At 47.8% G+C, this 24,246-nt stretch overlaps 2 protein-coding genes across 8 annotated transcripts in view; one reads left to right on the forward strand and one right to left on the reverse strand.

Moving 5' to 3' along the window:
* Positions 1-11,896, forward strand: part of RNF165 (ring finger protein 165) — a 52,776-nt gene extending 40,880 nt beyond the window's left edge. The window contains exons 4-9 of one of the 2 annotated variants that reach the window (XM_030005162.1): positions 2,285-2,414; positions 4,005-4,109; positions 4,641-4,736; positions 4,985-5,068; positions 5,948-6,054; positions 7,194-11,896. In XM_030005162.1, coding sequence (XP_029861022.1) covers positions 2,285-2,414; positions 4,005-4,109; positions 4,641-4,736; positions 4,985-5,068; positions 5,948-6,054; positions 7,194-7,311 — 640 coding nt within the window. In that variant the 3' untranslated portion in view covers positions 7,312-11,896. The remainder of the gene's footprint in view (positions 1-2,284; positions 2,415-4,004; positions 4,110-4,640; positions 4,737-4,984; positions 5,069-5,947; positions 6,055-7,193) is intronic. The other variant, XM_030005163.1, reaches the window with a different exon arrangement.
* Positions 11,897-16,387: 4,491 nt separating this feature from the next.
* LOXHD1 (lipoxygenase homology PLAT domains 1) overlaps positions 16,388-24,246 on the reverse strand; it is a 142,487-nt gene continuing 134,628 nt past the window's right edge. For all 6 annotated transcript variants that reach the window (XM_030005443.1, XM_030005442.2, XM_030005444.1 and 3 more), the window contains 4 exons: positions 22,487-22,657; positions 21,209-21,347; positions 19,614-19,775; positions 16,388-17,060 (listed from right to left, as the gene is read on the reverse strand). In XM_030005443.1, the coding sequence (XP_029861303.1) occupies positions 16,580-17,060; positions 19,614-19,775; positions 21,209-21,347; positions 22,487-22,657 (953 nt within the window). In that variant the 3' untranslated portion in view covers positions 16,388-16,579. The remainder of the gene's footprint in view (positions 17,061-19,613; positions 19,776-21,208; positions 21,348-22,486; positions 22,658-24,246) is intronic.

The raw sequence follows: 24,246 nt of genomic DNA on the forward strand, positions 1-24,246 counted from the left end.
GTTGCCACCTCAAGAGCAGCAGCGGCACTCACTCGGAGGCGGTAGGTGGTAGGCACTGTTGCGGGAGATGGGGATGGAAAGAAGATCTGAAAGTGATCAGTCATCTTAGACAGCCCAACCTCCATTAAAATCTTCCAGCGAAGAATAAATAAATTCCCATTTGGTTCCTTAAATCATCTTCTGCACACGCATTGGGTGACGACCATCCAACCTGTTATATGGAGCCTTATCCTTCACTTCTTGGTTGTTGGCAGCCCGTGTACCATAAGTATCGCAGCTCTTGAGCCTCGCATCTGAGCATCAAGATGCTGTACAGTAGCACAGGCTAGAAGGTGATGGTTGGTTTTGATTTCCTTCAGCTAATGTGCTCTGCTTATTCACCCCCAAACCCTGGGAAAACAGCATTCCATGCAGTATTCTGCTTTGGACCCTTCTGTAGACCCACAAAATCGCTTCAGGAGCCTCGACACCCAATTTTAAGGCTCTAGCTACACCGGTGCACAAACAGTTCAGCAGTCCTGTCATTCCAATTACTTGTGCAAGTTAATAGTGGCCATTCATCTTTGAGAGATCTCTTCGGTCCTCGTTCTCAAAGCACTCTGTGGATTATCACGTCTATTTTGTAGACAGGGAATATGGGAAGGCAGAGAGGAAGAGGTCAAGGTTATGCATCAGGCCAGTGACAGGACTGGGAAGGGACCCAAAGCCTCCTGATTTCCACTTGAGCCTTCCATCCACCTGGGAACAGTCTTAAGCAATTGGATAAATCTCCACAATTGCGACACGGGAGCTGGAAAATGCCCAGCCCTGCGGATTCTCACCCTGGTTGTGTTCCTGCCAGTTGCCTGCTGTGTTTTATCCTCTGCCAGGTTTTGTCTGTCTAGCACATACATGGCTAGCACGGGGCCAGCAAAAATAGTCCCTCTCTTTGCGTCAGCTTGATGTGGGGTGTCTTCTTAGGGGGTACTAGAGGCCTGGAGCTGCTGCCTGGTACACAGGCTGTTCTGGGTAAAGGATTTCTGCATTTACTGTCCCCTCACGTCTGTTATCTGCTGTTGGGCGAAAACAGTTTCACAGCTGCTGGAGGACACGTCTCGGTTGCTCCTAACCAGCCGTGGCACTCGCTGCCACTGTCCTCCTCACAGGGGAAGAGAAGTTCGAGGCTGAAATGGGAAGCCACCCCTGTGCTCTAATTAGCTTTGCTTTGGTAAATGTGAAGACAATGGTTATTAGAGCGCCAGCTTTGGTAATTATGATAAAGTAAATGACGTTCAAAGCACTTGTTTGCTGACAGACTCCTTGGCTGGAGAGACGAGGGATCAGCTAATTGGATTATAGATGGAGATGCTGTGTTAGGTCTCCTCCCGTCCCCTCCACACGGCGTGTGGATGGGGTTGCAGTTTGTTTCTGCATGCTTGGATTGGGCAGAGCTGCGGGGTTTTCTGGGATTTTGGTTATGCCAAGTCCTGGGATTGAGCTGGGTTATTTTTCTGGAGGAAAAAAGTGCCCAAACTCACCAAGCTGAACCCCAGCTCTCCTTGCCTGGGCCAGGCTGCGTGTGGGCAAGTGGGACCATCGGGGGTGTCCTGCTTCACTGGTGCTGGCCCGCTGGTTGTGTGACACCCTTTCCTACAGCAGTCTCATCCAGAAATTTCTTAAAACCTTTATATTTTCTGCACGAACAGCAGTTCTGGAGTTCCCTGAGGCTGGGGTCAGGCAAAGTGCGGTCTCCCTTGTTTCCCCACGTCCTACCATGACCTGGGCTGGGAAACCTTCAAAGAGAGCACAGGCACATCGAAAAGCCCCCCCAGAGTGCCTAGCTGGCTCCTAACAACTACCCAGAATGGTTCATCAGTGTGTCCCCAGAGTAATTAGCTGTATTCCTGCAAAATATTCAAGACAGAATGCAATTGTTTGCAGCGATGGCAGCACAGGGAAGACCTGGTCTGGCTAGGTTGAGTTACCGAGCTTGGATATCGAACGGAGCCACCAAAATGTTCTTGCTCTGAAATTAGCAGGCTGCATCTGTGCAGCTCTTGACCCTGGCTAACACAAATGCTAACCAGCATAAAAACAACCCCTCGCTCCTTCGTGCTGGCCTTGTGGGCGATTGCCCAAATTGGAGGAAACTCCATTCCAAGCGGTAGCATCACCCCAGGCTGAGGAACCCAGAGCAGCCCAGGGCCCACCAGTGGAGGCTGCCCTGTGAGCAGGATCCAACTTGCTGTAAGCCATGCAATAAAACCGTGCGGTCAAAGCCGTATCTTCATCCTCGTGCCCACAGGGACCTCAGCGTCGATGCGGGACTGACTCACGCCCAGTTCCAGGTCCGGCCGGTCCCTCAGCCCTATCAGCATTACTTAGCTACACCTCGGATGCACCATTTCCCCAGAAGCACATCCTCGACACAGATGGTAAGTGAAACGCTTTTACCGAGAAATGTTTTAAGCATTGTCTGCCAGAAGGCAGTCAAAATAAAGGCTGCTATCTTTCTATCACCTGTCTTCTGCGAATCCTACTTATCTCCGGCCGTGGGAGGGAGTGTCTGAAAGGATAATGTTGCATCATTGCACTCTGGATTAGAGAAAGGAAAGAAAAGCTCAGCTGCTCTGGAAAGATTCGGTCCATCACGTGCAGCACCACGCTCACAAGCTGGTCTGCAAAACCTGGGCAGGGTTTGAGAGACGCAGCAGTTATTACTAATAATAAAAATACTTATAATAATGGAACAAACTGTGGGCTCCCAGGACTTTTTGTATACAGAAGGATTAGCAGTAGGTGACTCCCTTCCTTGGCTCAACCCCGAGGACCGTCCCTTATCACGTCGTCGTTCTCTACATCAGCCTTGATGCCATCTGTAAAGGTTTTGCTTGACCTCTTGCACAGGTGGAGGTGGGTGTCCTAGTTTCAGCTGGAATAGAGTTAACTGTCTTCCTAGTAGCTGGTACGGTGCTATGTTTTGAGTTCAGTATGAGAAGAATGTTGATAACACCGATGTTTTCAGTTGCTGCTAGTAGTGTTTAGACTAATGTCAAGGATTTTTCAGCTTCTCATGCCCAGCCAGCGAGAAAGCTGGAGGGGCACAAGAAGTTGGCACAGGACACAGCCAGGGCAGCTGACCCAAACTGGCCAACAGGGTATTCCATACCATGTGACGTCCCATCCAGTATAGGAACTGGGAAGTGGGGGCGGGGAATCGCGGCTCGGGGACTAGCGGGGTGCCGGTCGGTGGGTGGTGAGCAATTACACTGCGCATCATTTGTACATTCCAATCCTTTCATTATTGCTGTTGTCATTTTATTAGTGTTATCATTATCATTATTCGTTTCTTCTTTTCTGTTCTATTAAACTGTTCTTATCTCAACCCACGAGTTTTACTTCTTTTTCCCGATTTTCTCCCCCATCCCACTGGGTGGGGGGGGGAGTGAGTGAGCGGCTGCGTGGTGCTTAGTTGCTGGCTGGGGTTAAACCACGACAGTGGGGTTTGATGAGAAGATGGGCTGACTGGGGTCATTTGCTGGCCCTTCTCCTAACAGGGTGCTGTGTTTGGAGCTGAGCCGTGCCAAGCACTGCTAATCCTCAGAAATCCCACGAGGGTGTTTTTGCCTCATGCCCATAGCCAGACCCTGATGCTTGTGTACTACAGCAAGGCTTAAAAAATCAAAGCTTGGATGAAGAGAAATCCACCCATTTAAAACTAAATAAAATAAAATCTCTTTTTAAGCTAATCCATGTTGAGACTCTGGAACTGCAATGTTATAAATGCAACAGGAATTATTATAACAGATAGTTTATTCAGAAGAAATGCACGTTCTTAGTTATCATTTATAGGAGATCTATTTAATAAAACCTCATTTTTTGGTTATTAAAAGGCTTCCACTGGGGAAGGTGTCGGTCTGCTCTTTCATTTTGAATTTTTAAAGCACTAGATTTAAATCAGGGTACACAAGGGATTTCTACGTGCAAGTACAGGTAACTTTATTTTCCTCCCTCTCTTCTTGCAGGTTGTTCATGAAATCAGAAATTACCCTTATCCTCAGCTTCAGTTACTTGCTCTTCAGGGTCTGAACCCAAGCAGGCACACGTCCGCTGTGCGGGAGAGCTATGAAGTATGTATCTTGGGGACTAGAATTATCATTAAATGTTGAAATGCTGGGAATCTATGCGAGCTCTGGCATAAACTTGTAAGACTGTTTTTTGGCATGGCAGTTGCATTGAGTCTTGCAGCAATTTTAGTAATAACTGGGAGGCAAAGGGGTTGAGTGAGTTTGGTAAAAGTTGGTTTACTCCAAGGTGCCTGGGTCTGGCTTGGGTTGACTCCGGCTCCCTTCATGTCTGTGAATAAAGTGCTGTAGATCTACAGGGTTTTTTTTTCCCAGCCTGTCAAACGGAGCTCAAATTCCACCCTAATTTCTGAAATATTGGACATCCAGCTCTTAGCCTTGAACCCCTAGTTACTAGCCCAAGCGCTAGGGCTCAGATCCATCATTAAAGCACGACTCATTTGGGTTTGATGGACATTTCTATCAAGGAAAGGGCAGGAGGGAGCCTTGGTCACCACCAGGTAGGGACCAGGGTGGTGGGACCTCGTGTCCCGGGAGCAATGCTGATGGCAATTTGCTGGTGTTCCTGTGCCGCAGGAGCTGCTGCAGCTGGAGGACAGGCTGGGCAGCGTGAGCCGGGGTGCCGTCCAGAACACCATCGAGAGGTTCACCTTCCCCCACAAGTACAAGAAGGTGAGCGACCCAAAACCGCGTCACGGCTGCCAGCCCCTCTCAGTTGGCCAAGGGTTGTGGGCACAGAGCGGACAGAAGGAAGGATGTTGGTGGGTCGCAATCCTCAGGGTTGGCAAACTGGCGCCGTCAATCAAAATATTCCCCGAAATGGGGGAGGAATGTAAAATCCGGAATCGATGCTTTAATTTCTTGTGGGGCTCCCGGGCTGAAGCAGTGGTGTAGCTCAGCTGGCTGTTTCTCACTTCTAGGCTAGGAAGCTGCGGGCCAAATTTTCAAAAGGGTCTCAACCTTCTCCCACCCAGCGGGTGCAATTTCACCCCTGTCCGCACCTGGTAAGAAAGTGCACACACCAAGGGGGCTTCGTGCATGCAAACCCACCCCGTTCTGCATGCAAGCGGCGCTGCCCGCGCACCCCGCCGTGAGGGCGCGGGCTCCATGGTGTGGGGGAGGTTGTCCTCCCCTCGCTTTGCAAGGGTTGTCTCCTCTGTTGGAGCTGATCTCCTGCCCCTAAGGAAACGGGTGCCGTATTTTGGGGTTGTGCTAAGTAGAAAACGGGGAAAATGCTTGTTTGGGTAGTAATTTCACATGTTGGTCATTCCCGGCTGGGCAGTAACAAGTAGGGATGTTGCGTTGCCCTGGTTGGAAGTGAGTCAACTCCTGCTGCGCTTATGTCTGACCGCATCTCCAGTGGATCCAGAAAAATCATATTTGATAGGAATGGATGTGTGGAGGGAAGAGGAAAGGGGAGAGCTGACAGGCTAAGCACTGCCCCATGGCGCAGCGTGGGGCTGGGCCAGTGGCCAAGCTGGCATGGGGCACAGTGGTTGCCCTTCCTGGCAGTGGTGGCCCCACATGCTTTGGGGTCTCCAGGAGAAGCCTCCAGCAAAGGAGACCATGGGCCTAGCCCCACTGCAAGGAGGATGGATGGAGGAGGTGGTGGGGGGCTCTGTTAGGGCAGCAGAGGACAGGGTGCTCCTTGGGGCACTACCACCAGCCCCGCTGCCACCGGCCCCAGGAGGAGACGTGCCGACCAGCAGCATGTTGGTGGCATCCTCCCCTCACTGGCTGTTTTGGGTGGGCTGGCTTCCCCAAGCTGGAGGATCTGGCTGACAGATGAAGCTTTTATTATTTACCTTCCTGCAACTACCAGGGCTTGGGAGAGCATTAGAAAGCCAAGTCCTAACCAAATTATGTCTTTAACCTTGCTGCAGAGAAGACCGCAGGAGGGCAAAGCTGAGCAAGAGGATGGAGAGGAGTCGGACACCGACGAGAAATGCACAATCTGTCTGTCCATGCTTGAAGATGGAGAAGACGTCAGGTACGATCCTTCCATCTGCTCCTCTGACTCTGGATGCCATCTGAGTTGTGTTTATTGGGATTAATGGTGCCATGCGCTGGTGGGATTGTCCCTGTTCTCGTCCTGACAAACTCACTTGGGCTGTTGCAGGGTCTGGGAAACTAAATGCCATTTAGATGGACATTGGTATGGCCTGTAGGTAGGAAGAGCAGCAGAAGGGCCAAGTTTTTGTAGTTGGGTTTGGATCACCTGCTTCAAAGCTGTGCCAATGGGCCAGCTGGCAAGTGTCAGAGAAGAATGGGTCCCAGGTCTCAGACAGCCATCTGGAGCTCAGGGACATCAATGTCTGAGCCTGACAGATGACCGAAGTACAATAAAATGGAGTGCGGGTGTGAAGTCCAGGGGGTTTTGGCTTGTGGCCAGGAGGGAGCTGCTTTATTGTAGAATAAGTGAGATTACTCCACCCGCACGGTCGCAGGGAACTGTCCTCAGCCAACAATAAAGCCCCAGTTAACGCTCACAGATGTCCCCAGGCTCTTGGTTGGGTCAAATCTCTGCTTGTGGATGGGGGACAAGCAATTGCAAGGGGCTGAGCTACCATGGCTGAAGGAGCTGCAGGTGGGCAGTGCAGCTGCACTACCTGGTCCTGCTCCTCATCCTTGAATTGCGTTAAACCATCAAGAAAAACTCTGATCTTCTTGCTGTGAATCCCTGTGGCTCAGGGTCCCTCCGGCTCATGAGGGTGAGCAAAAAGATGGCAAAGGTGATGTAGGAGAAAAGCAACCACAATCCCTGGGGCACACCAGACACCCACATAGGAGTGCTGGGGACCCACCTGACTGCTAATGAGCCACAACGATGAAGAACCAAGAGGCTTTTGGAGTATAACCTAATACTCCTGAAAGCAGCAGCCAGGGTAATTAATAACTGGAACAACTCAGTTCAGGAGGGTGGGGGGTTTTCTAAAAGGCTTTTAGCCAAGAATGACATCCTCTCAGACCTACTGCCCTACATGAGCTGGCGTGGTTGGGGAAGGCTGTACTGGTGTCCCTACATCGGTGCTTTCCCATGTTTGAAGCAGCGCCGGCTGCTGCTTTCTGGCTTTTCTTGGTCCCCTGGACCTTCTCCATCCTAACGGGGTGGTACTTCTCTCTCTGCAGGCGGTTGCCCTGTATGCATCTCTTCCACCAAGTGTGCGTGGACCAGTGGCTGGCCACCAGCAAGAAGTGCCCGATCTGCAGGGTGGACATTGAAACACAGCTCGGCTCGGACAGCTGAAAGGACTGGCTGGACACACCATTTTCCTTACCAGGTCATATGGCCATAAACCCTTGCAGCAAAATTTTTGCCTTCTGAGCCATTTGATTGAGAGGAAAAGTCTGCAGGCACGTTAGTGAGGAGGAGGAGGAGGAGGAGGTGGCGGTACAATATCTAGCAGTAGGAGATATTGCACATACGCAGGATACGGGCCCGGTGAAAGGGAGCTGGCATTCCCGGAGCTCAGAGACCCCGTGCTGCAGAAGATTTAGTGTTGAACATGAAGGAACTAGTTGTGGTAGTCTGGCCTGTCAATCCTGCATTTCATGAGGATTGTATATATACCTCTCGAATACGTAGAAACATGTTAGGGGTCCTTTAGCTATTTCTATGGATGGCAGCTGGAGCATGTTAGCTTAAGAAATGTTGTGTTTGATGCCCTACTCATCTTGTGGTGGACATGTTGCTGTTACCTAATTTGCACCAAATATTTTTTCATAGATTCCTTATTTTGGTGCCTGATTAATACATTGCGGAGGGGGAATAGAGGTCAAGCTTTCCCACCCTTGTGGGGGAAGAGGCGAAAAAGCAAAATCCTGTTTACAGTCAGAAGGGTTGCGCTCTTTGCCTCAGCCGCGTGTGCTTCCTTTCCTTGCATTTACAGTGTGTTGCAAATTTAGAGAAACTTAAAAAAAATAAAAATTGGGAATGAAATGAATGAAGCAATAGGGAGAAGCTTCGTTCCTGCTTATCTGCTGGTGCTGGACACTTTCTGTAGGGGCACGATATTGGAGTAGATGCTGTTTCTTTGCTTTCCGTCTCTTAGCGATAGCTTGGCGTATCGAAATCCAAGGAAGGGCTGTCTTCATAATTGCTGTTGTCCGTGATGCTTTCTCCTGTGAGCTGTGAGGCTGGTTGGCTTCAGCAGCCACTGCCAGCACTGGTCCAAAAGGATGGTTACTGGAGTTGGTGCCTATAGCTGTGCTTTGGGGTTTAATAACGCCAGAGAGGTGCTGAGAGATGTACGCTGCCGAGTCCTCTCCCACGCAAAACCATCTCTGCTAACGGGAAGGGAAAAAACTCGATGTTCGCAAGGCACTGCTGAGGCCGTGAGCGTTTTGGCACGGGAGGGGAAGGCAGATTGGAAGGGCAGTTTGCTGCTTTTTGGAGGGGCTGGGTTGTGACCCCGCTTCAAAGCACGTGCACCTGCACCCGCGTGCATTTGTATACACAGGTCATATCCATACGGAGAGTGGAGTGGTTGTTAAAATGAAACTTAATTGCATTAACGCTCAAAACAGAATTAGGAGGTGGTCCCCGAAGGACTGAGCTGTTGCGATCCAAGCTTCCCCTGAAATAAAGGCCTCAGCATGCCAACTGCAGGGACTGAGCTGAAAACTCCCCGGAGAACTGACATTCACAACCAAAAACCTTTTTCTTTTTTTTTTTTTTTTTTTTTTTGCATACTAGGGGAGCAAAGGGAGAAGCAGAGGAACAAGGGGAATTAGTCAGGAACATTATATATTGAAAATACTGATGTGGCGGGAATGATTTCTGGCTCCCCTGAGCATCTGTTTTGCTGGAGCCAAGCGATGCTCTCCAAGAAGAAAAATCATAAATTAGAGTCTGAGAGATCACAGAATTCCCGTGAGCTGTAATTGGAAAACACCAACCTCAGAGACAACACAGAGATTTTTTTTTTTTTTTCCCAAATGGAGAGGGGAGGGAAAGAGGGGAGCCCCACGGGGTGCGAGGATGCGGGAGCTCCTCTCTTGCTGTGCCCATGCAGGTGGGAGGGATTGGAGGGGGACACATGGTGGCATATAAGGAAGACAGAAGGAAGAAATGTTTTACGATGAGGGTGGTGAGGCACTGGAAGAGGTTGCCCAGAGAGGTGGTAGATGCCCCATCCCTGGGAACGTTCCAGGTCAGGTTGGACGGGGCTCTGAGCAACCTGATCTAGTGGAAGATGTCCCTGCTCATGGCAGGGGGGTTGGACTAGGTGACCTTTAAAGGTCCCTTCCAACCCAAACCATTCGATGATTCTATGATATATTTGCCACCCAGCACAGGCGATGGCTTCTTGGGGGATGTGGTGGTCCCAGCCCTGATGTCCATGGGTCAAGGAGTGGTCCATCAATACCTATGGGGCTTGCTCCAGCAGCAGCAGATTGAAGCAGCATTAAAAAGAATACTAATATTATTAATAATATGGACAAGCAAAGCAAGGATTTGCTGGTAAAATACACTGTAAGTTGGTCTGGTCTGTCCAGGCGTGAGCTGGGGACAAAGCAGGGGGAGGAAAGGGGCAATTGAGACCCTGGCCAGGTGGGGAGGGAATGAGGAGCGCTTCCGAACCGCGCGTTTTCTTAAAGCCTATGCGAAAGTATTACTATTTGCCTAATGAACAAGCACAGTTTTTAAAAAAAAAACCAACAAAAAAAAAAACCCTTTGGTGAAGAAAAGCACCAAACTCCCGTGGTCTCGTGTGAGTGACTGATCCCAAGGTGCGTGCGAATTTACAGCGTCTGGAGTTGCATCGATGTGTCAGGTTCCTTTGCGTTTAAATAATTTGTACGAGTAGGATGCGATAATAGGATGAGTTTAAAAACAAAACGAAACAAACAACAAATATCTCTAGGAACAAAACATTGATAGTTTACAGGGTTTTGTGAGTTTAAATGCCTTATATTTAACAATCATAATTTATGACTAACTTGTAGATATTGTGGGTTCTTATTTAATTATTTTTATAGTTGTTTTTTGCATTTTTAATTATAATTTATTTATTTAGAAATTAATACTAATTTTTTTTATTACTCCTATTACCTCATTTTTGCATTGTTTCTGGGAATGGAATGCTTTGCATGCATCGGTACTTTAAAGAAAAAAATTAAACATGGGATGTGGGGGGTAATGCTTATCTTATCAAAAAAAAAAAAAAAGAGAAAAAAATCAGGGTGTGTGATTACAAACTGTATTACTGTGGTGCTGTTACCTTGGATACATTCCATAAAAATGCAAACCTTTGATTCTGTATGCTGTGACATAGTGGAAAACTGCAATATAGTGACTGTGTTTAGCACATATATATGAATATTATTTGCACTCATAATCAAACTCTGGTGATCCTTTCACTTGCGCCCTTGCGCATTGAAGGCGATTAACGGCGCTCTGCAAAACCAAAACGTTTTGGTCGATTCTTGCTACCGCCCTGTCCCCGACGCCGCCGGTGATGCTCCTGCTCTTGCTGCGTGTGTTACCCTGCAATAACACCCGGCGGGCCCCCGCTGCAAGGCTGTGCTTGGGGCGATGCATGCATTCAGTGCAAGACTCTGCAAATTGCTTCAAAAGCCGAGGAAGGGAGCCCAGGCATGGTGGCTTTGTCCAATTTTTGGTGCCTATCAGTGCTCGGTCTGGCTTTTTTCACCCTCTGCGCGTGCACCCAGCTGCGGGGAGGATGAAGGAGGCGATCGATTGAGCCTGAGCTAGGAGGCAACAAAACTGAGGGATTCGTTGCAATTTTGAAGGGTTGACCCATGGTCTAGCTGAGAGGGGCTGGGATGGACGCGGGAGCGATTCGGCATCCTTTTGTAATGCCTGGCCATGAGCGTTTGCTATAACCCAGCTGTGAAACATGCACGGAGCAGAAGCCCTCAGTGCTGATCTTCTTGATCGGTTGGTTTCCTCCCCCCTGTCAAAAGGGAAACTTCAGCTTGGAGCTTTTTAATCCACTGAAGAGCTGGGACGTGCAGCGGAGCCTTCCCGTCCCCAAGGAGGAGGTCAGCCCCAAGCTGATATCCCGCTCCTGCAGCAGCGGCCGAGCATCCCCATCCCCAGACACGGCTGCGCCGCTCTCGCAACGCACTGCCCTTTCCCAAAAAGCTCCGGAATATCAAGTGCTTGAGCCTCGCGAGAAGGTCAGAGCGTCTTTGATAATATTTTAAGCTTTAAGCCATAACCCGTCTCGGTCAGCGCAGATGCTCGGCCATGTATGGACAGAAGTGGGGTTCGATGCATGTGCTCAGCCAGTAGCTGACCCCCCCGCCCTTCCCCAAAAAAAAGGCTTTGGATGCAATTCTCCTTTGGATTAGAAAGGCACAAAATGACTGTACCTTAATTTTTTTTCTCTGGCCCTTCAGGGTGCTGCTCTGCTTTGTTGACTTTGCCTTACCCTGGGTTTAAAACCTGTCTGTGTTTTTTTCCTTGCTGCTCTCTAATACTCCTCCCCTGTAGCCTGGAGCTGCGGTTTTGAGCCGTTCAGGGACAGGGGGTCGGTTGTTCCCCCCCACAAAGACACTGTAAAAGGGATAAGTAAAACAAGGAGCGAACAAACAAAATCCTCTCCTTTAATGGCCCAGGCTGGTGAAAGGATCACCCACATTTTTGTACTCCTACTGCTGTTCTGTTGTGCTGTGCAACATTTTGCTACATAGACTATTTTATAGAAGAAAGCTAGAAAAATATTTATTATTAATATTAAAGCAATAGTGCATTGAAGAAATGAAAAGACATTAGAAATTGTGTAAATGCTTAGATTCACTTTTGGTGGATTTTTTGTACTTTATTTATAACTAATAAAACAAACTGCATTGCTAACTATAAACCTGTGCCACAGAGAAGTCACCTGGCAGGGCCATCGCTTGGTCTTTTTTTACCGTTCGTTTCTTGTTTCTTTGGGTCGGAGTCAATTCTTCTTTCACTGCTTATGCCTTTGGACTTTGATATGCAAAAGAAATGCTGCCGGGGTATAAAATAGTCTGCCCAGCTGGTTTGCAGAGGCTGTTGGTGCTTGAGCTCCGTGGCAGAAGCGAGGTGAGACTCTCCACACCGGGCACACCACCGCGTGTGATGTCCTGTGGCACCAGTTTTGTGATTAGGTACCAAAATCACTTTCTAGAACCAGGCTGGAAATTGCCTGTTAAAGAGAGATTTCTCCTCTAAATGCATCCCACGGTGCCTGTAGGATGTTTCTGGCAAGTCCTGCAGCGATACCGACAGGTCCTCCGTCCTCCCCATGGAGAAGCATCTCCCTCCCTGTGAGTCTCCTGCTTAATAACTAAGGAAAGAAAAACTTATTGGAAGGAAAAAAAAAAAAAAATCCTCCAAACTAATACAGATATATTTGAGGGTATTTTCAATCCTTTTGTTACCTGATGGAGAATCCAATGGGCCATACGCCCAACTTTGCATCCTGCACAGCTCATTTCGTAGGTCCTCTTGCACTTTTATTTTTTCCCACAATGAATGGTGCCGATCTCTGCTCCTACCCACTCGCGATTCGGCTGTTCCTCCTCATGCATTTCATGTAGAAAGGCTGAGACCAGTCCCCAGCTTGGACTATGTGATTAGACTAAATAAGCCTTGGAGACAGGCGGCTGCTGATCCTAGAGATTTGATTCCGGTAGCTGAAGGGAATTGCCGGCTCCTCCAGCACCCAACAGAGGCTGCATAAGGGATGCACCGTATTCAAGCAGTACGAAGATCCCATTATAGGAAGCTTTTACAAATTCAGAAAACGGGTTAAAAATGACCTGTTGGTCCAGCTGGGGAAAATCTCAGTTGCTCGCTGAGATTTTGCTGATGTCCTTCGAAAGGGTAACGGCGCTGGGAGAGTTGCTTGAGATGGCAATCGGTTTTTCGTCAAAGCTGCCGCAGCAAACGCGCCGCTGCAATCTGATAACAGCCCTGCCGAGCGCGGCGAGCAGTAACCAGTGGCTGCGCTGGGGAGGGAGAGGGGATGTGCCCATTAAGGTATAACAGCACGGGCCAAAATGCAACATCTTTATTCACTGCGAGCATCTGCTCTTGCAGCAGCTGCCTGGGGTCGGGAAGCTCAGCCCTTATTTGTGTTTTGTGGTATCTAAATCCTCAGTTGGCCCATAGGTTGCAGCTCAGAGCTGTACAACCCCATCGGTAATTTTTGTTGTTGTTTTTTTAAATGGGCCTTCTATGTCAAAATGGACTTCTACACATAACGATGGGGCAGGGGAGATTATAAGCTGGATGCTTCACACCCCTCAGTTATTCTGCCTTCGTGCACATAAGGTTAGCGTACATATATGATGCTAGCAAAAATGTTTCACAACAATTTCGTAGAGATTTTCAAATAATTCTCTGCATCCTGCAGCAAGAGACAACCAGTCCCTCTTAGCATCCAACACTGCAAAGGATTCCTTGGTTATACTTGGTTTCACTGGCAGCACCCAAGTGCTTTTTTTAAACACAGCACTACATCAGACTCCCAATACCATGGGGACCGCAGAGGCAATGGGATAGCCTGGTTTTGCAGACTCCCACTGAGTACCACCATCCTCGTCCTTTGCTCGTGCTTCTCATCTACATTAATGTTTTTTGGATGAAGGCATGTGCATTAAAACCCCACCAATTAAGAAATAAAGAGAAAAAAAAAAAGGTAAAGGGTGGTGGAGGGAACAGGAGCTGTGCATCTGCCCAACGTAGAGCTTTGGGATGCTCTGCCTCAGCAGGCAGAGGTTGCCTGAGCCCTGCGAAAGGCACAGCGCTAGGGCAATTTTGGCTTTTCTCCTCCCCAGTTCTCCACTTGGCCAAGAACGTGTTGGTTTTAGCAGCTTAATGCAAATCCAGCCCTTGGAAAAACTTCACTCTTGCCTTATTACTTTTGTAGCATTAGTTGTTGTAGCAACAGAACGACTCCCCAGGGCCAGGGTGGAGTTGAGTTTTGCACAAACAAGGGGCATTTTTGAAGTCTTTAGAAGAAAAAAGCAGAGTTTTTTCATGCTTTGCCAACGTTGCCTTCCTGGGAGGGAGTGAGGTTGCTGACCCTGTACCAGCAAACTTCCCTTTGGCCCTTTTTAGCGGCAGCATTACCTGGAGGTCAGCACAGTTTTTGTGTTGAACATGCCTGTCCAGGGATGGCAGATGGTTCTGATGGCAACCCAGGTATCTGCAATCCCACCTCTCACCCACACAGTGATTTGACGACCTTGAAGCTGTTCATTCCTGCTTCAACAGGACCTCAACCCGTGGCTGTAGCTACTTGCTACATGTGATTACTCCCAGATGTGAGCACATCTCACATGCAAGATAAGGATTTCTCTTTCCTCCTTGCCGATCCCACGTGCGTCACAGTGAATTTGCTCAGGGGCTGGCAGGGGTTAAACTGCTGCGATGCAGCGATGCTGTAAAACCAGCGTCTCTGGCATCTCGGCACCAAGTGGGTGCTGAGTGGAGCCAAGCGGAAACGCTGGGACTACAGCTTTATAATGGGAAAACCTCTTATTTCACTGCAGCACACATTTGTCTAAAAATGGGACAAATCCATTGACAGGGAGGGGTTTTTCATAGCCTTGGTAGACTGGGGTGGGAGGGAAAGCAGAGAGATCAAAAGCCTGACCCTTTTTTTGTTTCAAAACACCCACTGAGGAGCCGCTGCTTTGCAATGACATTGAACAAGAGCAGCAAAAGCAAATGATCCGGATTCTGCCCGTGGGAACCCCTGGCTGCCCAGGCAGACCGAGTCCCATCCCAGCAGGGTCCCAGGGATGCAACACTCCTGCTGACCCCAGCACCCACCTCCAGCCCTCCTGAGGTCTCTTCTGGTCCTCCTGTGAGCTCCCAGCCCTGGCTCGGCCCTTGCTCAGAGCTTGGGAGCATCAGTTTGCAGCGAGGAAGGAGAATACAGCCAGTAAAGGCTGCTATTATTATTCCCATCAGTGAGTAGTTGATCATTGATGAGGTTGATTACTGGGCTCATTTAAGCAACTTGCTCTGCTCCAAACCCATCAGTTACCATAAAGGTTTCTAAAATGAATTAGTCTGAGCTATTATTTGCGAGCTGGCACAGACAGCCCTGAATAAGCTCAAGTCTCTTCGGTGGTGCCTATTGCGGAAAATAAAGATGCAGTACTTCCCTGGCAGGACTTTGGTGGGATGCAGCAGCTTTCAACTATCCAGGAGCAACAGACAGCACCTGGAATACGTCCCTAACTCCTGCCTCGGCATCACTAGCCTTTGCTGGAGCCTCCTTTGCCCATGACCAGGCAGGGGTTCAGCAGTGGGACAGTCCTGCCTTGTAGCCAGGCACATCCAGGTCATGTCCCAGCAGAAGCATCCTCCCCAACCCAGGGACTGATGGCGTGGGTGGGCTCAGCAGGTTTAACCCCCTCTTGACCCATTTGATCCTCATTCGCACAAAATACTTGTTTAAAATCAGCTTCTGGGAGGGGGAAACGACCTCTCCTAGGACACGGGTGGGCCAGGAGGAAGGTCGTCTTCTCATGGCGGCTCAGACATCCCCCTTTCTCCTCCGAAGGATGTGTCCTGCTTTGCTCCCTGGGGAGGGAGATGGGGCTCTAGAAGTGATGATTTGTAAACAACTTTTCTCGTTGGTACCTGTAGAGATGCGAGTCGCTGGGAAGAGCCCATCTACAGGAGCACTGGCCCTTATTGCGGCTGGGAAATCCCTTCTCCACCACAGAAAAAAATCAAAACAGCGATTCTTATTAAAAGAAAAAAAAAAATTAAAATGAATGGCAGCTGCTCTGAAACAGAGTTGGTATTCAGGCCATATAGGGTAAGATTATCCTGAGACAGCTTTGAATATAGTTAGCATAGCTTCCTTGCAGTGGAATTGATTAGCTGGTAGGTCTTTTGCTCCGGCTGCCATTAACTGTAGAGCTCAGCTCTGGGCAGACCCAGAAAAATTCAGCTGGAGAGCTGGGTCTGGCTTGGGGAGGAAAGCCCACGGGTGGCAAACACGACCCAAATCCCACCCCTTGAGACCTGGCTGGGTGGATAACGGGTCCTTCCCAACCTCCCTGCAGAAAGCCCTGCTGCGCCCGCTGCTTTCGATGCGCATGTGTGTGTACGGACATGCAGTGTTCACAGTTGCCAGAAGTGGGAAAAACTGTGATCTCCAAGCTCAATTTTCTTAAATATTTCTAATCCTCTTTAGTCATCTAAAAGGGGAGCCCATCAGCAGTGGAGGCCAGCAGGTTTCCCCAGCCCTGGCAGGGCAAAGCATTGAAAGCAGAAGATGCCATCTGAGCTGTTAAAGGATAGGTTATGGCTCTGCTAGTTGTGGCTTTTAATCATAAATAAGTGAGAAATGTATTTATTTCATTCACAATTTTATATGCACCTTAAAAAAAGCAGTATTACTTTTACAAAATGTTAAGCCAGGAAGCACATCTTGCTACTAAAAATCTCTCAATATAAAAGGCAGCCTTTTAAAAAGTAAAATGCAATATAAAACAGTATATACTGAGAAAAATGTGCATGCAGAAGAGACCAAACCCCTCCTGCAGCCTCAGTACCTAGGAAAAAGCTCCCTCCAGATTAACCCATCGCCCCGGTTTTCATCCAGCCACTTCCCACAGGGAAATATGGTGGTCACACCAGTCGCCGAGTTGGTGATCTCCACCCGCTCCACCAGCCAGCCCGGTGCCAGACCGCTGTTGTCGTGCTCAATCCGGACTTTTTTTAGCTCCCCCATGTCCAGCGTTTCCAGGTAAAACCTGTTGGTTTTGCCCCGCTCAAAGAGGTTCCTGAACTTCTGCTTCAGCGCCCGCTTTCCCGAGTCCCCGTTCAACCCGAAGATGGTGATGAACACATTGGCGTCGGTCCCCGCGCCTTTTTCAAAGCCTGTGACCACGATGGTCTCGTATTTGACTGGCACCAAGCTCCGGGCTTTGCTGGCGAAGCTCTCGGTGACCTTGGCACACTCAAAGACTTTGTAGTCCCGTCTCTTGTAACGCAGAGGGATTTTCACATTGCACCTGAAAAAGTATCTGCCGAAGGAAAATTAGCAGCATGTTAATGGTACGGTTGGCCACTTTATTGAGCAAATGGTATGGACTGGGCGTGCTACTAAATTGCCTAATATCAATGCTGTTTCAATACTTTTCCGTATACTAGAGTTTCTCTCTAAAAAGACAGCCGTGATTCACCATTGCCACTGGAAAACCCAACATCTCCACAGACACCCTGCACATGGGAGGGTTGCTGTGGGGCACTTGTCACCTCTTTTTGCCTGTGCAATAGCACGTCCAGTTACAGACCCACCGAGGCAGGACAAGAAATCAGCCCCACAGCTAACGCAGCCCAGCACCGCTGATTATAACTGGTCTGGGAGCAGGAACATCAGCAATTATCCTCACTGATGCTATGGTTAAGGTTGGGCTAGGAACTAGAAAAAAGGGAATTGGAAAGATGGGAGGAGGAGGAGGTTTAAATCCCCCCTCTTTCCTCATCTAGATCATCCAGCCCGTCCTTAGCAGGCAAAAAAAAAAAAACAACCATCGAGCACAGAAATGATAGGTACCAGATGCCGAAAGCCCTCGGCTCTGCAGTGCTGCCTCTGGTGATGTGCAGGGAGCACACAGCACATCCATAAATTACCGCGTACCTGGCACCCGGCCAGAGGCTGGAGCACTCTGCTTTTAATGATGTATTTCATTTCCAATGATGCAGATCATTTCCAAATGAGTTTTTTCCCCCTCCCCCTCCTTCATCAAACTGCAGCAGGTCCTCCTGGAGGGAGCGTAGCTGGATTGCAGTGCGTGCCCGTAAAATAAACACCTGGAGGAAGGGTTACTGCGATTCCAGCGGTACTGTGCTGCTTAAACACTTCCAACACTTCTGACATTTTCCGCAGCCAAGGTAAAGCACTCCTTTCTCTTGAAGGAAGCTTTGTAAATGAGAAATTCTGGTGGGAGCAAAATTTTAGGCTCAAGAACAGAAAAACTGCATGAGAGTAAAGTGGAGGGGTTGCCTGATGCTGCAGTTTTATTTCTTGGGCTATGTTATATCTCATGGTCTGGAGTTATAATGCAGCATGCCAGTCTTCACGAGGGGCAAGAAGAAAAAAGATGACCTTTCTAGCCCTGGGATTTGCAATCAAAAGCTTCTAAATGCAGCCCTTTCACATACTAAAATCTACTACTAAAAGGCAAAAATCCCCGTATAATTCAAAACTATTGCAGCAGCAGTATCATAACTCTTTTAATTTGGTCTTTGGCTTGCCTGGGTAGGGGTCTTTTGATGTTTGAGATCGGGAATACCTGAAGTGAGAGCTTGCTTTCACAGTGCAATCTGTTCCAGTTGCTCCTTTGCAGAGCAAACACCGCTGTGAAGTGCTGCGTCTGCAGAGCTGGAGCCCTGCTTCAGTGCAATGACAGGCTGCAGGCTTCACCGGTGTCTCCTGGCTGCCCTCTTTATTTTAAAACAACTTTAAAAAAACTGGGGCTTTATGGGAAGATCTTTCGCCCCTTCAAAACACACTGGTTCAGCAGTTTCAGCGTGCTCCCAGTGAGTTTAGTGCATGGATTTGATTGCACAGCTGTACTTAAGAGTTCCAGTTTTTTCCCCACCAGGAGAAAAGAACATGTTTTAGTATGTAATTGACTGAGTTTTCACTCAGCAAATATTATTGTGGCTCTTCTGCTGGCTGATTAATTTGCTAGGAGAGACTCTTGGCTTCTAAAAAAAAAAAAACCAACCACTTCAAGGATTTCTTCTTAAACACTCAATTGTCTCAGCTGGAACAAACTCCTTATAGTTAAATTCCTTAGCAGCAATGGAAATATCACGGAGAAGAAAAGATATCCACAATTAACATTGTGGATATTTTCTCTGAAGAGCAGTTTGTTCTGCAAATGGGTGATCTTCTCCAGTTCCTGCATGGTGGCTGTGATATCTGCTCCCTGAGTCGTGAACGTCAGCCCTTCCAAAGACAGGGCTCAGACGAAAGCATGTTGGATCTGATGTGCTCAGGGCTCTTCAGACATGTTCATTTTTCAGCCATGGCAGATTTCAGTCATATTCAAATCAGAGTAGCTGAGCTGCATGACTGCAACATTTCCAGTGGGCCTTTTGGACCATACCAGAAGGATCTCTCATCCAAACTGGTCTGAACTGGAGGTTCAGGTTTTGTGTTACTCTCACCTTTTTTCTAGGAGCTCTTTTTCCAAGACTTACCTAAAGGCCAGTCTGTGCAGAGCATCCTACAAACGCCTTAAATTTCAGTCACTCTAAGTATTTTCCACAAGCTGAGGCATTACTTTGTCATAGCTGCGAGATTCACCCAAGTCAACTTATTTATAAACTTACCTGCACATATTAATGCCCTCTCTAACAACTCAGACATCGCACAGGCAAGTCAGGCAGGGATGTTCTGTACCCGACACACTAAACAGCTTGTCCTTAGCTCTCAGAAAGGGATGAAGATTGGTAAGACTTTCTGCTATTGCTTAAATCTGAAATGCTTCAGGAAGACGTATGCAGAGCTGCTCAGCTTCCCCGCGTCCTCCTGGAGCGGCTCCTTCAGGTGAGGAGGCACTTACTTGTTGCAAAGCTCCATCTCCGTTATGACAATCTCTTGGACGTGCCAGAAGACATCAGCTTTTGCAGATGACTTCTTCCCATCTTTTGGGCAGTGACCAACACAGATGGCTGCAATCTCACCAACGTTCTTTGAAGAAAACTGAAAGGTGTCTGTTGCTCCCCTACAGGAAACGGAGCAGTTTCAGTTAATATCTTGAAGGCTGGCAGTGACTTGTCTCATATGGACATTAAGTTAATTTGCACATGGGTACTGAAGATAGAAGATAAGCCTTCATTTAAAGTCATTTGATTTAACTACAATCATTCAACACAAAGTATAATTTCCATATTTAAATTTAGTATTTTCTCTGATTAGGGGTGACACTTTAAACTGTTGCCACTAGGACTTTCCAGGATAAACTTGGGCTGTTCCACATACAAAATCAATTTGCCTCATTATAGATAAAGCTAAAGAATGACTAATTTCCCCTCCAGCACTTATTCATTCATCCTTGACAGATACTGTATCTGTTACACATCTACCCACCATAGCTGTTTTAAATCTGCTAGTTCAGCCACCCTTCCCGAAGCTCAGCTTGAAAACAGTTTAGAGAAACGATAGGTCTCTGTCAAACCCTTGGCTGGCTCCCTGTCATGTCCCCTGCGTATCTTTTAGGTTTATCTCCTTGGACTGGTCCTTATTCTAACCTGCCTCCAAGGATGGACTGTGATTAGTGCTTTGGAGTTTGGTGTTTTTAACTCCACTGTAGACACCATCAGCTTAAGGTCAGGAGGAAGCTCCTCCCCATCTTTCATGTTTCACATGAAATCTCAGCCATTCACACTAGACTCCACATCAGCTGTAATTTCACCTTCCTTTACAGAGCTGCAAGAAAAACCTTTCCTCCCTGCAAAGCAACAGAACATCAGCAGTGTCCATAACTTTGAAGAGGTTCCCGTCTCCTAAGGGCGTGCTGCATCCTTAAATAAAGTAGAAAACCCATCTCACATCTGGAGCACGTTGGCCCCACATGGGAGAAGGAATCTGCCCCACGCTACATAGATGTGCCTCCAGCTCGTCTGCACATGAGGCTGATATTCGGCTTTCCTCACGCGACAGTGATCTTTCAGCCTTACTCCCCAGATTCGTCTGGAAAGTCAAATCTGAGCAGCTCTGACAACATTTAGCCTCTAACTATTTTTACTTTCTCTCTGATTCCCACTGCCAGTGAGATGCTGTAAAAGGAACTAAAACCACCTCCAGCTTCCTTCTGCTCCTCCCAGCTCAAAAATACACAGCCTCCCCGGGGGCTCGCCAGAAGCCCGTTTGTATGTACTAATACAAAAGGACACACACTTGCATCATCTACATTTCCTTTTACCAAATGCCTTCTTTTTCTTATCATTTTGAAACCTACTCTGTGTCTGCCCATCAAAAACTAATTTTACATCTTCCTTTTACTCCAGGTGAGAAGCCATTAGGCTTTTTGGAAAGGGGCTAAGAAAGAGCATGGCACAAATGCAACTCTGTAAACCACCCTGGAGAAGAGGTGGCATTTGTGGAAGACACACAGCTGGTGGGGAGTTCCTCTAGCCCACCATCCTGTCCCACTACCTTTCAAATCTCCTTTTCTTGGAAGAGTTTTCCATAAGGAATTCTTTCGAGCGGCCCAGCTTTCCTTCTAAGATGATCCAGATGTTTTCCTTTGTTTCTGCATCTTCTCTGTCGCTTGTTACTGTGACAATCTCATAGGCTTTAAAGCATAATTAACACACGCGTTAAACAGAAAAGGAAGAGCAGATGGCCAGAAAGATCTCTTCATTGGGCTGTCACTTTGCTTAAAATCTCTCTTCCTAATATTTGTCACAGCACACAAGGAAGCATTTGCAAAATAAGCATGGAACCACGCTGAAATCTGTGGGACTTTTGACTTCTACGTGCTTTGGATTTCATGCAGGGACAGAGTTCATGAAAAATATGAGTACTGCTCAATCAGCTAGCAAGAGTAGATGGAGCTGCTCTTGAACAAGTTATGTCCAGCTCCCTGCTGTGCTAAACACTCTTTTTTTAACACAGCCCAAATCCTACAGTTTTTGTGCCACCGTTCCTAACAGGGACAGTGAGGATATCCACGCACCCAACAGAAAGTGCTCGGATGCTGTGGTGGCATGTAAGTACCCAAAATGGCAATCACAAGACTGAATTTTTGCAGGGGCAGAGTGAAATCACACTGAAGTAATGTGATTATTGACTCTCCAGGACTCTCCTAAAGAAGAGCACTGTGGTGCAGGAGTTCCTGAGATGCACTTTGCATATCATCAGTGCAGTTAAATAACTCACTCTCTCACCAGCTCACCACATTAGACGCCAGTGTAATTACCTTGGACTCAGTGGAATTACCCAGAGCAGACCCAGGGCTATGGGGTGTTAAGCTCAGCCATCATGTTCAGCTGGGATACTTGAGCTAGTAGCCCAGAACATGTTAAGCAGGAAGCTGGAACAATGTTACTTACAAAGCTTTAAGGATTGAACTTATTTTCCACCTCAAAGACTCAAGCCCATTATTTCTAATGAGACCATAACCATGTGTCCTTATGGCTTGCTAACCATGTGTCCTTATGGCTGGATTGAACCATTGCAGATGGGCTCCTCTTACGTTTCAACTCAGAATGAGATCTTTTTCTTCCTCATAAATCCTGAGTTGTTTCTTTCTTATCACAGCATTGCACTTTTGAACCAAAGAGTGCCTTAAATAATCCAACCCTTAAAGCCTGCAAATACAAACGCCTATTGTATGGGAACGCTTAGTGGAGCAGCTTGCAGGAGATATGGTTAGGACCACATGGCCTCTGAGGTCCCTCAGCAAATGCCACAAGTCAATTCTAAACTTACCGGTCCGTTCCTTCAGTTCCAGGATGTCGTTATTGGCACAAGCCAGTTCCCTTATGAGCTGCCCATCGTCTTCACCTTTAGCCAGCCAGCGATCACACTGGAAGCGAAATGTCTTGTCCATGGCGGAGTCCTTCACGTCAATATATTCCAAGTGCCAACCCGGTGCGATTCCTAGTAAAACAACAAAATAAAAAAGCTTTGGATATTTACACATAGCTTGGGTAAGGAGGTGAGACTCCTTTCCTCGGTAGCATCCTGCTGGTACTAGAAATTATTTGTATTTGCTTCAGATGATGTCACAAGTGAACATGACATTGTTCTGATACCAAAACCGATGTCGACTTGCTCAAGACCATAATCTGATCCCTCTTCTAGAGTCAGGCCATGCTTTTGAGGGAGTTGCTGGCTCTTGACCAGATATAAGGGTGTTAGAGCATGGTCCTGGATAAGCTAGATTTCAAACTCTTTGGACAAGAGACCATCGCTTGTCCTTGCCCAGCACGTCGCACAAGACAGGGCTTCTGCAATACCAGTAGCAGCAGCAGTGAGCAGGGAGAGATGGGGCTGGCGTGCCTCCTGTCAACATACCAACACGGGAACCACCCCAGGTAGAAGCACTGCTGTGGCTTAGGGACAACAAACCCTTACAAAGCCCCAGAGAAATCAGGGCCCTGTTTGCCAGAGCCAGAAGCACGAAATCTCCTGGGTTTAGGGGCAAAAGTTAATGGAGCAGCTTCTGTCACAGAAACTGCTGCTGATTCTTCCTTCCATTTTAAGGGAAACATGAAGCCTTAAAGCCAAAAGAAAGACATGAGTTCATGTTCCACCTAACCCCCACTCGTCCACCACACATGTCTGTAGCTATTAAAAAAGACATAGCAGTGTGTGCATGGTTTGTGGTGGTCCCTTCACATTTTGGGAGTGCTAGCTGGCCACAAGCTGTAGGGTTTAGTGTCTTTCTCTATGGCCTGTATTACCCCCAAACCCTTCATACTTGGATTTGAAGGTCAGAAGGTCAGAAATTACAGCTTGCTGCTTTGACCCTGCCAGCTAGCCCATGCAAGGAAATTACCCATGCTATCCTGACTTTGCCAAGCAACCAGGGTGAACTCACTAATGCTGTGACTGGACATGAACACAGGATAGACTAAAGTGATGGATGCTCCAGCAGGGACCACCAAATCACCTAACTTTTGCCTTAGGGCCTTCTTAGGAGTCATAGCTCCCTTTTAGTTTTCTACTTCCTTGGGTTTTTTTTTTTTTTCAGTGGAAAAGCAACTTGAAAATGAAGAAAAGGGCATTTGGGAACAGTTTCCTGATTTCTTTGTTGAAACAGAAGAAGCCCTTGTTAAGCTTGGGGGGACAGGAGGTTCTGACAGTCCTACTTACAAGTCCTGGTATTAGTCAGACAAAGAAAGGTTATGTTCATGATGAGAGATCTCTGCTGACTTATTATTTACATCCCAGAGACATTAAACAACTCTTGCTCTTCCAAGAACTCACTGCCATGTGCCTACTTCCTTAGTTTGCAAATATTAACCTTCTTTAGCCCTGAAAAGAAAATGATGGCACCTTTTTGAGTTATGTCAACAAGTCACCCTGGTCCTGTGGACTGCGATCCCTCCACACCACTTGTTGGCAGTTCTCTACCAACCTCACAGCCATTCCCGTTTGCTACTTTGGCCTCCTGAACCTTCTTCAAGCTAGGAAACTGCTCGCTACAAAGCACAAAGACACCAAAGATACCACTTGCCCCTTAA

Source organism: Aquila chrysaetos, chromosome Z (genome assembly GCF_900496995.4).
Source record: "Aquila chrysaetos chrysaetos chromosome Z, bAquChr1.4, whole genome shotgun sequence".
Lineage (NCBI taxonomy): Eukaryota > Metazoa > Chordata > Aves > Accipitriformes > Accipitridae > Aquila > Aquila chrysaetos.